The sequence below is a fragment of the Fringilla coelebs genome, assembly GCF_963513975.1.
Source record: "Fringilla coelebs genome assembly, chromosome: 3".
In the NCBI taxonomy this organism is placed as follows: Eukaryota; Metazoa; Chordata; class Aves; order Passeriformes; family Fringillidae; genus Fringilla; species Fringilla coelebs.
In genome coordinates, this window is record NC_140030.1 from 88,835,419 (window position 1) to 88,849,260 (window position 13,842).

General features: G+C 42.8%; 1 protein-coding gene across 1 annotated transcript in view; it reads right to left on the reverse strand.

Moving 5' to 3' along the window:
* SLC3A1 (solute carrier family 3 member 1) overlaps positions 1-5,490 on the reverse strand; it is a 12,270-nt gene extending 6,780 nt beyond the window's left edge. Inside the window, exons 1-4 of the mRNA XM_084201790.1 lie at positions 5,082-5,490; positions 4,191-4,370; positions 3,129-3,283; positions 1,954-2,079 (exon numbers count right to left, since the gene is read on the reverse strand). Of these exons, the coding sequence (XP_084057916.1) occupies positions 1,954-2,079; positions 3,129-3,283; positions 4,191-4,370; positions 5,082-5,478 (858 nt within the window). The 5' untranslated portion in view covers positions 5,479-5,490. The remainder of the gene's footprint in view (positions 1-1,953; positions 2,080-3,128; positions 3,284-4,190; positions 4,371-5,081) is intronic.
* Positions 5,491-13,842: the final 8,352 nt, after the last annotated feature.

Genomic DNA, 13,842 nt, shown 5'->3' on the forward strand with positions numbered 1-13,842 from the left:
GAATCACGTTCACCTAAGGTCAAATTAATCGCTAAATAAAGTATGTCTTACTATTTCATTTGTACAAAACAAACAAACAAAAAACTGGTCTCTAACTTCTCCCATAATTCAGGAGACCAAAGCCAGGGCATGACTCACTAAAAGCAGTTTCTAATATCATCCATCAACACAATTGGGCTCATGCTAAGTGATGTTGTTGATGAACACTCATGTCATGGCTGCATACAATTGGAACACACTGATTCAAATATGCAGGAATATGTTCTTCTGCACAAACCTTGTGCCCCAATTTTCTTTTACACAATAGAGCTCTTAAAACATTTGTTCTCTCTCACTTGACTGACGTAATTTTTTAAAAATTTTTTTCAGACTTATTTGTTGATTCGCAGGAATATAAGAAATTATTATCCCACAATTACAAATGCTGTTGATTTGAAATTTCACTATCAAATTCGAATGTTGGTCACTATTAGTAAAATTATATCCTACTTCACTAACTACATTACTACAGTTTTAATTGCCCCAGTTTTAACAAAAAACTCCAAATTTCAGTCCCTCTTGAGCAGTTTCTGCAAATTCCTTTCAGTTGCGATACTTGTCTTTGTCAGAGGAAAAAAACATTTTTTTATATATTTATTTAAAAGTCTATTGACTTGCCTTTTTAAAACATATGAAGTACACTTGTCTGAACAGGCTGGAGTAGAATTAGTGCACACTCAAGCTGTACAGATTTTTGTTTGGCAAACAAAGACTGCCTCACTGAGCTGCACTTTCTCGTAGCACCATTCTGAAAGCAGCAGCTCTCAATACAGTGTGTGTCCCATACTGAATCTACCCAAAAATGTCCGTGCTTACACCTGTGCTCAGCACAAAAGCAAACCCAGTATCAGCACTGCAAACATCAAGCACTGATGTGGTTCTCACTGGCACCAGTCTACATCTATTTACACATGAAAGCTACAACATGCTGGTTGCTGAGTTTGGCTGTTCTTGGCTGCCCTTGTGCTGCTGAACCAAAGATTTAAGTTTCTCTGCAGAAGTCCATTTGCTTCCTGCTCAATCCTCCTAACCTTCTGGAACAGGATTTTGAATTAAAACACTAGACAAAAATTATTCTTTAACATGACGTTCATACACATTTACCAAAGGTTGGTGTTACCAGGACAAACTTCCCAGCTTTCATGGGTTTTTTGTTTTCTTGGTTTTTGGGGTTTTTTTTTTTGCATAGGAAATGCAGCATCTCTTTGGTACTGGAGTTTCAATAATTCTCATGGTGTGCTTGAGTTACAAGGTGTGACCAGAAGGGTTTTGTTTCTTCAAGCCCATGCAGTACCCACGTGGTGAGGGGAAAGGCCCTGCAGAGACCACCCCAGGAGGACTGGGCAGCTGTGAAGACCAGAGCCCAGGGAATGCACCACAATTCAACAGAACAAAGTGGCAAACACTTACAGATTCAATTAAACACATGAAGTAGCTGTACTACCTGCTGAGGGGTAACTTACAGAAAGGGGAAGAAGCAGCAGCAGCTGTCAGGCTCCCCATATTCAGGCCTACATCCCCATATTTTAATGAATTCCACATTGTCAGCTAGGAAACAGTGCAGACAGGAATGAGATTCCATCGGAGCAGCACCATCACCACCACTCTCACTGGGAAAAACACTCATTTTCCCCCTGGCAAGTCACCAGTCAGGTGGACAGATCGAAACTAACTATCTTCCCCTTATCAACAAGCCCAGGCATTCCTTGTAATTCAAATCAGCATTGCCTCTGCTTTCCCAAAAGGCAAACATCTCTCTGCTAAACAAGGTGCCATCCCTCCATTTGACTAGCTAATTAACAACTCTTTGCATCAACAGAGATAAAAAACTTCTCTGCACTTGACATGTTCTACACAGGCTTCAGTGCAAGAGCTGCTGTGTGCTGGCTCAGCACCAGTGGGTTCCATACTTACACGCATTTCCTGTTGGACAGCAGGGCTGCGAAAATTTAAGTCTGGCTGTTCCTTCCCGAACTGATGGAAATAACATTGTTTTCTCACGTCGTCAAACTGCCAGCTGGAATTCCCAAAGACACTCACCTGCTCAGCCAAGGGAGAGAGACAATCAGAACTACTAACTTAACAAACATTTCCTCCTGTGCATACATTAAAATGTGGGGCATTACAAGATTAAAATAAAGCACAAAATGCCTAACCAGGGGACCACATTTTGAACAGATTTTGGTACTTATGATTTTCATTTCTTTTTGCCATCAACTGGCCTCACTTTAGTTGTGCTTTACCACGCTTATTTCTTGTTCAGTGTTGTAGATTTTGAAGATTTTTTTTATTAAGTTAACTTTCATTGGGAATTATCTGGAATAGAGGGGAAAATATGCATGGGAACACTTATTTTAGAATTACTTCTCCTAAAACTTATTTTAAATAGCTTTAGTTAACTTAGAGCTTTCTGCAATTTAGTAATATCCCTTTGAAGGGCCAACAACAGTTAGCAAGTTAAAAAATGTTGAACTTTATCACCATCTCCCTAATAAAAGATTCCAAAAGGTAAGATAGTTCTTAAGACTCTTAAGTTTAAAGAGAAATTATACAAATTGGTACAAAGTAGTAATTCCACCTGGAGTTTTCCTAATCATGCACCCACTGGTTCTAATCTAAAATAAATCTATTTGAAATAGGCAATGCACTTTCTGGCCTGAGCACTGTCCAGAAAAAAGGACAAAAGCCAAGATCACATTGTTTTGTTTCTTTCCCCACCAGCTATGATTTCAGAGTACCCAACATGCAGTTTGCATAACAGAATACCCCTACACAGAAAGGGACATGTATGAACAACTTGCGCCCAACCTTTTTTTTGTGTGTGTGTGTGTGTTTGTTTAATGAACAAAGATTTAACACTGAGGTGAAGAAACAAAAATAATTTTTAAAATTCCACTTTCGTAAGAACTTTTCAAGTGATCCCCCCAACCTGGTTTAAATCTTAATCTACACTAGCTCATGTAGTAACATCAGTTTGAAGCTCTCACCAGCCATTTATAACCCTGTGTACACTGGGACAATCATGTTACAGCTGATTTTGCTCTGTGGCATGCAGCTTGGGATGTGAGTGTGTCCCTTCCCATATTTACCCAGTTGTTGGGAGGGATGACTGAGCCAGCAGCCTGCCTGCAGTCCTGCCAGATGTAGTAGTCCGTGTACTTCCCAGTCCGATTGCGGCTCAGCTGGAACCACCGGTGTTTGTCACTTGTGTGGTTTGGTATTAAATCCATTATCACCTTTAGCCCTTAAAAATAAAAACATAAAAAATCCCATCAACCCTCCCCCTGCACTACAACATTACATTTGGCCTCTTAAGACAATATTCATATTTTTTTCCAAATGCAGTATCAGAGGTATTTGGGCTTCTCCCATGCCAGAGGTCTGGTGAAGGAGAGGGGCAAAATAACCCCACACAAAGTACCAGACTACCAAAACAGTTAGACCTGACTGGTGTTTGCAAGTAGGTGGAACACAGCTTGGGAGGGAAAGAAGAGTGAAGAGAACAATCAAAACAGATTTCTGCTGTTATGAACCACTTTCACTAACTCTGACTTCAACATCTGTCTCGCACCTCCCAGGTGAGGAAGGCACTTCACCAGCCTAGCAGCGATCACACATTCTTCATCACCCTTCCTAAAGAACAGACATTTTATTGAAACCTCAAATATTTTCAGACTCGCAAACCATTTTGTGTTCAGCTCAGCAGCTGTAAGAAGACACACCCGAGCAAACATTTGATCTGAGGCATGAAAGCCCCAAAGCAAGGATGCAAGGGCAGGAAAGAAGCGTGTGTTCCCTCGTGTTCAGTCAGACAGAACTGCACCTCAGCTGGATCCCAGCCTTCCAATGCCTGTAAGACAGGCCTCGGGGAGCATGGATGGCTGCCAGCCCACCACCCACAGGCATCCTCCTTGCAGGGGACATGCAGCCCCCTGTGCTGCTGCTGCAGCTCCCTGTGCCTCTGCCTGCTTTCAGCTCTGCCCCAGAGCCAAAGGGCAATCTTGGAGCTCGGGTTGCTGTGGAGCTGCCTTTGCTGGCACCTCCATCTGCTCCCAATTAATGCCCACAGGGGGACTGCCAGGTGCACAAACTGAAGTTCCTATAAGGTTCATCTTTTTAACAGAGCTACTTTGCTTGGAGGTGCAGCTTACCTTTGTCATGTATGGCTGCAATCAGGTTCTCAAAATCTGCCATTGACCCAAAAATGGGATCAATGTCATAGAAGTCTTCAGCTCCATATCCAAGGTCTTTTAAAGGGGACTTAAAGAAAGAGGTGATCCAGATGGTTTTTATATTCAAATATGTAATATGATCCAGTTTTTCTTGGATACCTATTTAAAAAGAAAAGGACATAATCTGTTCAGAAAAGACAAAAGATTTTTGTTTGTACACAGGCCCCTTTATCTTCCTGACATGTTACTGTGGTATGCAACTACAGGAACAGTTTCTGCCCTTCACCTGCCAGTACTGTACAGGGTGGCAATCACTTCTTGTTTAGAAATGCATTGTCCATTTTGGTGTTGAGCCTTCCCTTTCTGCAGGGCAGTCTCAGCTCAGCTACTGATAAGTGGCATTGCTTCCTTGCTACCATGTGCCCCATCTCCATGCATTTTTACCAGCTGATAACACCTAGAGCATGAAGAAAACAAGAAGTAACACATCTTTCTCCCCTCTTAGTCAGTTTTAGTTTTCCTTAGGAAGAGCAGCCAGCAAGCATGACCAGGTGTTCAGCACCACTCACCTCCACAAAACTGAGTCCAGTCAGGAGGATATCTGACTCTGGTAGCAGTTGTGCTGCTGCTTGCTCTCAGCACCATCTCTCCACTTCCTTTCTAATTCCACATTTAGACTTGACTTGGACAAACAGCTCCTGGATTTATTCACAACAATGTGAGTTGCTATTAACGTTGCCTGACAACTTCTCTTACTTCTCTCCATTAAGGCGGCTTTGTCCATTGGACTGTACTTTTCCACTGGTTTTCCCTTTCATATACACTCATACACACACAACTGTTACACAGCAAGAATGAAAACTGACCCACCTTTCAGATCCCCATTCCCATCCATGTTGCTGTCCTTGAAGGAGCGAGGATAGATCTGATAAATAGGACTAGCCTGCCACCAGTCAAGGCACTTGGGAGAGAGAGCAATGATGGCAATTGTAGCACACACAAGCACAACAGAACCAGCAATCACCAGCCAGAAGAGGATCTCCCTGGTGACTCTGTAGCAGGCCTGGCTGGAGAACTGCAGCAAGACCTCCTTTGGCATCCCAGCATAAGGCTTCAGCACTGTCTCCTCCACAGCCACCGGGTCCACATCAACACTGCACGTTTTTGGCATTTCTTCTTGGCTACTAGTGGCCGTTTCCTTGTCCTCAAAATCCTCATTTTGAACAAATCCATTGTTCTGCACACCTCCCTTCTCACTCAGCTCCATAGGTAAGCTCCTAGCTTCCACCTCAGCTGTTTTACTTGACAGTTCTTGTCCTGGAGACTCTGGCCACAGCACCTTTGTTCAGTGAAATGAGAAACAGTGCAATTAGCTATTCTGGGTTGATAATCAATCCTGACCAACTGGTCAAAGTTCAAAAAGGGACAAAAAGGGCAAAGTGCTCATGATGTTCTGCATATTCGGCATCTTCAGCAAGATAACAAAATGCTACAGAAAGGGAAGTAAAGCCTATTGCTGGTACCAGCTGAGCACAGTTATGTTTACTCTTGCTCTCTCCAGTACACCACACTTCTCTTCCCTTTGACAGTAGGGGGAAATTCAGGTTTTACCAGTATCAGATCTAGTAAATATGCAGCTTTCCAGACTGGTCATAGTCTCTGCTGCCTGAAGCAATCCGCATAGGGATGGTTTAAACACAGACAGCAAGAGAATGAAGTGTCGGCAAGCAGTGGCCCGAATGCAACAACATAAACTAAGAAGGAAAGAGTCAAAGGCTGGTTGTGCATCTTTTTCACAGTTTAACTCACCTGCCCCAGCCCACCCCCAAGCCTAAGCACTAACAACTGCCGGGGTACATACCGATCCTGCGACTCACAGCCCGGTATGCGGGGTGGACTGCTACACCCAGAGCCAGCCCCGGGGCAGGACAGGATAGCTCTGCACAGGCACAAGCAAAACACAAGAGAAAAACCCACTGCCCACTATTAAAATCCATCCCCCCATTAAAAGAAAAAAATTTTAAAAATTAAAAAAAAAAGAAAAAAAGGGGGAAAAAAGAAATGCGTATAAGAACCTTTCCCTTCTCCCTCTTTTCCCCCTTTTCTACTACTCTAGTCAAGAAGAAACACTGCCCAAAGTCTGCACAAACGTGCACATCTGTGTGCCCTAAGCCCCAAGTGCCGAAAGTCAGCATCAAGATATCCCTTTCCACCAGTACCCCCTGCCCAGCATACCAAAGGACACACAAAGCAATACAGACTTGCCAAGGAGCTGTCTTATCACAGTTAACTCCTACCTCTGACCATAGGGTCAGGGTCCTAAGGAAACTCTTGGACAGTGCAGTGGAAACAAGGTTGTGGGTTGTGACTCAAAAGAAGCATTTACTATCTTTGTCTCAAGCCATGAAAGTTTATAAACTATAGACTGTAAAAAGTCCAGCATGCAATATTCAAATTACTATAAAAAGTGTTATTTCTTCAGTAGCTGAGCTAAGAACAGATATTTGATGCTGACAGATTTAATCCTTCCTCTTCCTAGCAGCAGTGCCTGGCAGCAACCTCAGCCTGTGCAGCGTCAGGCAGCTGGGGGGTGCATCAGAGATAACAGCTGTAGTGCCAGTGCCTGTAATTCAGCAGGGCCAGGAGATCCAGAAGTGGGAAATTATTTGTCACTGGTTCACTCCCATTTAATGACTCTACAGTCTTAACATTATCATATCAGTAAGCTGTAGAAGTTTCCAGGCAGGCAGGCACTGCACACTCAGGGCATACACGTGTATTCAACACAATGCTAGTGACTCGTCACTACAGCTCAATTGTTTCATTTCAATGTCTTAACTTACTTCAATGTAATGAAAGTAGAAAATATACAAATACAGAAATTTTTTTAGACTGCATGAAATACACCTCAAGACCTCGTACTCCCCACCCTGCTTTTGTCCCCCCCCAAACTCAGAGGTTTAAAAGCTTAAGTATCTTCCTGCATATACAAAAGCTCCCTCAGTCACCCAAGCCCAGCAAAGCAAGTCAGAGGCAAGAGCTAATGATGGGCAAAACAGTCATCTGCCACAGATGCATGGGTCTCATAAGCCAAGCAGACTCAGAACAGTCAAGTGTAGAGTGTTACACCCACCAGTACTGCTGGAATCAAAGAGGAAACTAGCTCCAAGTATTTCAGCTCCCTCCTATCCCTTTTCTTTAAGCCAGTAAACTCTCTGATGATTATTGCCTTCATGGACAAGTTTATTTGATCTAAGGACACAGCTAGCTTGCCCTTGACACACATACTTTTACAACTGATAAAGGCCAATTCAGCATCTCCCTAGTCAGAAGCTGTCGCTGCTCTCTGTATGCGTGGTTGGGAATCCTTTCCGTTCCCCTTATTCGAGCATCTTGCGGGAGCAGCCTGCTTTGTGAATCCTGCTGTGCCAAAGCCGGGCCTTCAAAAGAGCCCCTCATGTCCTAGTGTAATCCCCAAGTAACATTAAAGGCTTATTTATACCTTAAGTAGGGCAGATCGTGTCTTAATTGCCAAGCGTCTGGCTGAAAAGAGGAGGATTATAGTGCTCTGGTAGATAAATGCAGCGGGCAGGAGGCGGAGGCCCTGGATAGCTGAGTCCAGATGAATCCTTGTGCGCCATCTCCGCTGGCTGCGGGGCACGCAAAGCTCCAGCGACACACTCACTGTGCGGGTGAAACAGAGCAAAAGGCATGCTGCAATGACCGAGTGGCAGTGCTGCTGAGCACAGTCTGTAGAGCCGGGCCGAGCGGGCTCACAGCCACGCTGCGGGCGCGTCTCACCGCACAGCAGCTCCGCCCTGCTCCGAGAGAAGAGGGGAAGCGCAAGCAGGTACCAGCGGAACACAGGTACACTTAGGGTAGACACCTGGGCCTTAAATCCTAAAAATTCCTCTTGAAAGCTTGGAGAAAATATACGGCCAAGGAGCTTAAAATAGGTCTGGATGATCAGCTACCACAGACCCAGGAGAACGAACACAAGAATCTGGTACTGTCTCCTGTATGATTTTCCTCACAGACTAAAAATAAAACCACACAGGTATTTGTTGTTATTACAGACCTATTTTTTTCCCCCTCTCCTCATCCTGAGGAGTTGCTTGCCTTAAAATTATTTGATAAAGGAATAACGTAAACTTCATCTTAGAAAGGCAGATCACCAACAATTCCCACTGAGCTTTAACTTTTTCCTTTTAAAACATATTTTATGTATGCAGGCATTATGCATCTGGCTTGCTCTCAAGCAATTCTGAAATGGTTCCCTCCTGAGCTATTTTACAGTTTAGCAGGAGTAACTAGCCAGTGTAACTGTGTTAGCAGAATCCACTGAAAGGCATTAAGTAGTAAAGAAAACACTTCATATTCTGTGCCAGTTACTCTGTTTACCTCGGGGTTAGGTAGGGAAACAAAACCAATCTGTATGTGGGCAGTAATAGCTGCTATCTCCACACAGATTGCCATGGTTATTTCTGTAAGATGGAGGGGTTAATTTTCACAAGTATTTCTTATATATAATTATTTAGATGCACTGACTGACTTAGTCATCTACTGTTTGATGCTCTACAAATGCCAAGTAGCTTGCCAGTTCCTCAATACCACACATATTATGCCGAAAACCATGCAGAGGGGTGATTATGCACCCTAATGCGCTAAGTGTAGGAAGACATTTATTGTTAAAAAGTTCTCTTGCTTTATGCTTTTTCATTAGAAGGTTTGTTGCCACTGGAACTCTTCTGACATAATGCACTTTAAATATAGCCTCATTATTTACAGAATCAGGGTCAGATTTACAGGTATGTAAAAAAGGCAGACACCTCAGCAGCTCCCACAAGACTGATGGATAATCTGACCTTTAAAGCTACCTTTCACTCAGCACTAAGAAAATCCTCCCTTGACCTGGAGGGCAGCTGTCAAGAGAGAGAAGGTCTAGGGGAACAAGCTGCTGACACAGTATCTTTCACCAAGAGCATGTCTGAAGTTTCTGCCACCAGCTTGAAGTCCTGGGAGTGGCAAAACATAATTTTACAGGACACCTGTGACAGACAGGGTTTGGTGGGGGTTTTGTTGCTTTTTTAATGCTCTTAGTTAATGGACAATGTGATTAAAGGTTCATGTCATTAAAAACGCTGTAATTAGCTACTGCTTGGCTCATGGGACATTTCAGGGGTAGGTTTCAGTGGAAGGAAGCACCCAGCCCCTGCCCCCCATGGCTGATCTGCAAGGGTGGCCTCTCCCACTATTTTTAATGAAAACAATTATCCACTAATTCCTGCTGTTATCATAGCTGCAAGAACAAGAGCACGCAGCACTGACTCCTGGATGCTTTCCCCCCCCACAGGGTCAAACACTACATCCAACCCACAGAAAAACAGACTCGAGGTTTGTTGCCTCTCCAGAAGGAAGCTCACTCATATTAACTGGGCTCATTTCAATTTAACTCATTAACTGTGCTAATTTCAACTCTTCCCTTTGTGGCATTCATCTGCCCCATTTCTGTCCTAGAGGATAACAACTTCCAAAGGACTTTCTTTTCCAACCTACTCCTCAAAACCTTTCACAGCAAGAGACCCAGACCTTGCTCTTCCCCTTGTACGAGCTGGCGAGGTTCAGCATGGTATTAAATCACGGCAGACTGTTGAAGTTTGGAAGGCTGCAACTCAAGAGTGACCTTGTGTTACAGAAACATCCCTGAAGAGGGAGATCCGCAATACAGACAGCACAGCCAGGCAGCCCAACAGGAAGCCAAGGAGGAGCTCAAAAAAATAAAATGGCATTGCACTACATCACCACCACATCCATCCTTCGGGCTACCAAAAAGACAGCACCCCACAAGCTGCATCTGCCTTTGCCAGGGCTTATCTCGGAGAACAATTTAAATCCACTGAACAGGAATCTGAGGAGTAGGTTTTGGTCTGCTGAGCACAAAGCACTTCTTGTGGAAGAATGAAGGATTTATAGGAAGGGGCTGTCAGGCACAGCTGTCACTACATGAGCACACCTACTGCCATACTATACAAGATATACAGCTTTTCACAGTGCCTCAGCTTCCCCACCTGCAAGAATTACACAGTATCCCAGGTATATATGGTACGCCATATAAATTTACTCCTTTTCCCTTGTCTCTCTCAGTGCATCAAGACAGGCCTTCCTGCAAACAATTTGCTTTTTCACAAGTATCAAATCCGTGGCAGGTATTCCACGATGAAATGTACTCAGGTTGTGCTCCTGTGAAATTATTTCCTCCTGGAAGAGCTCAGTTTGTATCAAAAATCTCCAGTCTGTACAGAAAGCTCCACTCTCCAGTACTGAATTGCACCCTAAGGCTCTTACAATGGCTGCTTCTGACCAACAGTTCACACACTCCACATCAGACTGTTCACAGTCCAGCAGCAGTAACGGGTGTCAAAATCAGCGTAAGCACTGGAAGTGAAACCAAAGAACTGAAAGCACACATTCTGTAAAAAAGCCCCAAACCAACAAAAATCCTATTCTTCCATTCAGGACCTAGCATGCTGTGCAACAACAGCTGGCACATGCAAGGGTCTATACTCAGGGAAGGGGCTCTCTGACCAGCACATACTAGACCTCACGACTGTATCAAGAAAACATTCCACAACTCCAAGAAGTATTTTCGACATATACCATTCAGCATGGACACAGGTAGCAGAACTTCACCTTAATTTCATATTCACCTGAACATACAACAACTGAACAAAGACAATCTTTACTTCCTGTAAGTTACAAGAACTGCTAAAACTCCAAGTACTACCCTCATAAACACTGCCTAAAACAAGGTTTTGGAACTGTCTGGCATTCAAGGATCCAGCCACATGGGTGAGAGCACTGCTTGGTGCAAGGTGAAGAAAGCATCACCTGCAGCGAATACCAGCCTTTCCATTTTGAACTTCATGAGTCCATGGACCTGTGGGGGCTCTTCAGTGCCAGATCTCACACTGCTTATCAGCACAAAATAGCTCTGGCACCACGCTTGTTTATGCTGGTGAACCAGAGACAACCAGTCCCACATCCTGCAAGCACTCACACAGTGCATTTAAATGCCCACTCCGTTCTCATCACTCTAACAGAGAAGCAGTTCAGGGTCACACACACCCAATCCCCCCTCCAAGAATAACCAAATACATTTCTGCTCTTCATTCCACATATCTATGAGGCAGTCTCTCACAGCTCTCATGCTGCTAGCTCTGCTATGCTCTTTGGGAGTCTGTTGTACCAAGTACAGGGAGCAGTGCAAACTGGTTTTATTCTGAGTGGACGCCCTGCTTGCATTTCAAAGACAGATCTTTCAAATATTTGAATACTGCAGGCTGAACTGGAAGACAGCTGTACAACACCTTCAAGTCAGTGATTAACACAACACACATTTGGTACATATTTTTCTCCTTTCCCTTCATTTAATACAAAATATTTGTATTTAATGCAGTTCAAAGCATAGGGGCTACTAAGATGATATGAAAGTCACATCTTAAAGTTATAACTTTGTTGGGTTTTGGCTTTTTTTTTTTTTAGCTCACAGAAATAGCACTTGAAATATGGTAACAGCATGTAAAGAAGTTGCTGCAATCAATTACTCCCATACTTGGACCTCTGGGTTTTTTAATTATTGAATGTGAAGTTAATGCAGTAACTGTAATCTCTGAAGCAGCAGCATGGAACTTCCTACATATTTTTAAGGTAAGGACAAGTAGGAATGAAGAGATGAATGCAAAATATATTTCACCATTTTAAAACTTCACAGCCAGCATAACATAAAAACTACTAAGAGACTGAAGTTCTTGTAAATCACCACACTTCCAAACACCTTGACGCTGTTTGTGTTGGCAGTGCATTTCCAAAACCTATCTCCTTCCAAAGTAAATGCAGATTTATTAGAGCTGGAAAAAAAAATTTGGTTTCTTTTCATATGTTTTCTGCTCCCAGTGTTGAAATATTATTATTTAAAATACACTAAGAAAACTTATCTGCTTTACATACCCAGGCCAAAATCCTTCTTGCACCATTAAAATTAGACACATTTATGAAGATGACCATTGGATAAAGGATTAAAAAAAAACCCTCACATCATCCAGTTTCCCCTAATAACAACAAATTAAATGATGTAAATTACTTGAAGATTAGGCAGGCATCCACCATTTTGCATCTGAGTAACCTGCCAAACAAAATAAAACCAATATTGACAGAATTAATCTGATGGGAATGCGGCTAAGAGGGTTCCTTACAAAAATAATGGGAAATATCTCTTCATTAATGCAATTTAAATATGCATTTTACTTTGAAGTTAAAATGCATTTACTTCAAAGTTTCCAACTAACTTCTAAATGTATGATATTTACTAATCTACATGTTCGCTCCCCAAAGAAGTAGCTAAAATAAATCAGTATAGAATGGTGCATTTTCACCACAATTTCTCTTTTTGCACATTTTTTAAAAAGACAATTCGGGGATTTTTTGAGAAAATGTAAGTCTTGCAAGGAATGCAGCATACACAAATATTTTTAGTTCTCTTTGTAAGTCCTGGACACTAACTTCCAAAAGTAAGGTTTTATCTCACAAGAGAGAATTTTTCTTCTATGAATTTCTGCCCAACTTTCACTTTAGCTTTGCAGCTTTTTCAAAATGATAAAGGCAGAACACATTTGGTCATTTTCTGACAGAACCTTGCATGTAAGCTCTCTAAACAATATTTGTTCCAAAATATCCCATATCTACCAAACATACTCCAAAAGCCACCTGAAAAAGGCCAGAAAAATCAGTATTTCTGTATTTAAAGATCAGAGAAACTTCTAACACCACCATCACACTTCCAACATCATCATTCATTGTAGTCATCATACTGCAAAGCTCTCATACCGTCTCAGTCATTTCTCATGGGCAGCTCCTTACAGCACTAATGCCTTCTTCTTCACAGCCAACAAACTCCATCTCTCTTCACAGCACGACCAACAAACCCCAACTCTCTTCCTAATCAGCTAACCCACTCTTTTGTAGCACTCTTCTTATTGGACACAGCTGTGGCCTGTTAAGGGCAAGCCTGCTCCTAATCTTTGGGGATTAGTACAGCTGCAGCTCCTCAGGTGTGAGACTACCTTCTGCACTCTTGATTTTCTTACATTCTATCCTTCCACAATTCATGAGACCCACCCCCACCGCCCCCCCCCCCACCCCCCACCCCCTCCCAATCAGGGGTCTCATGAATCTCATTCCAGCTTTTTAAAGGTCAAGGGCAGGGTCCTTACAACACTAAACACTACTGCACCATAGACCCAACTTGACCAAAACTCACCTTAGATTCCACAAGTCTGAGAAAGCAGAAAACCAGAGTCAGAGTTATTTCTGAAGCAGACTTGACACAACAGGAAAAATTATATCCAACCAGACTGTTTGAATTAGTTGCCACAAGTATGTGTATTCATTCCTACTACAATGTTTTTCATCCTTTATTGGGAAGGATAACGCTGTCAGAGAAAGATTACCCAACTGATGGAAAATGTCCCTTTTTTTCTCCTATCAGCCCATCCCCATGACCTGAACCCTTATCAGTCTTTGTTAGGTTTAAAAGCAGGTGCTGATGCAATCATTAGTTGACGACTCAGCCACT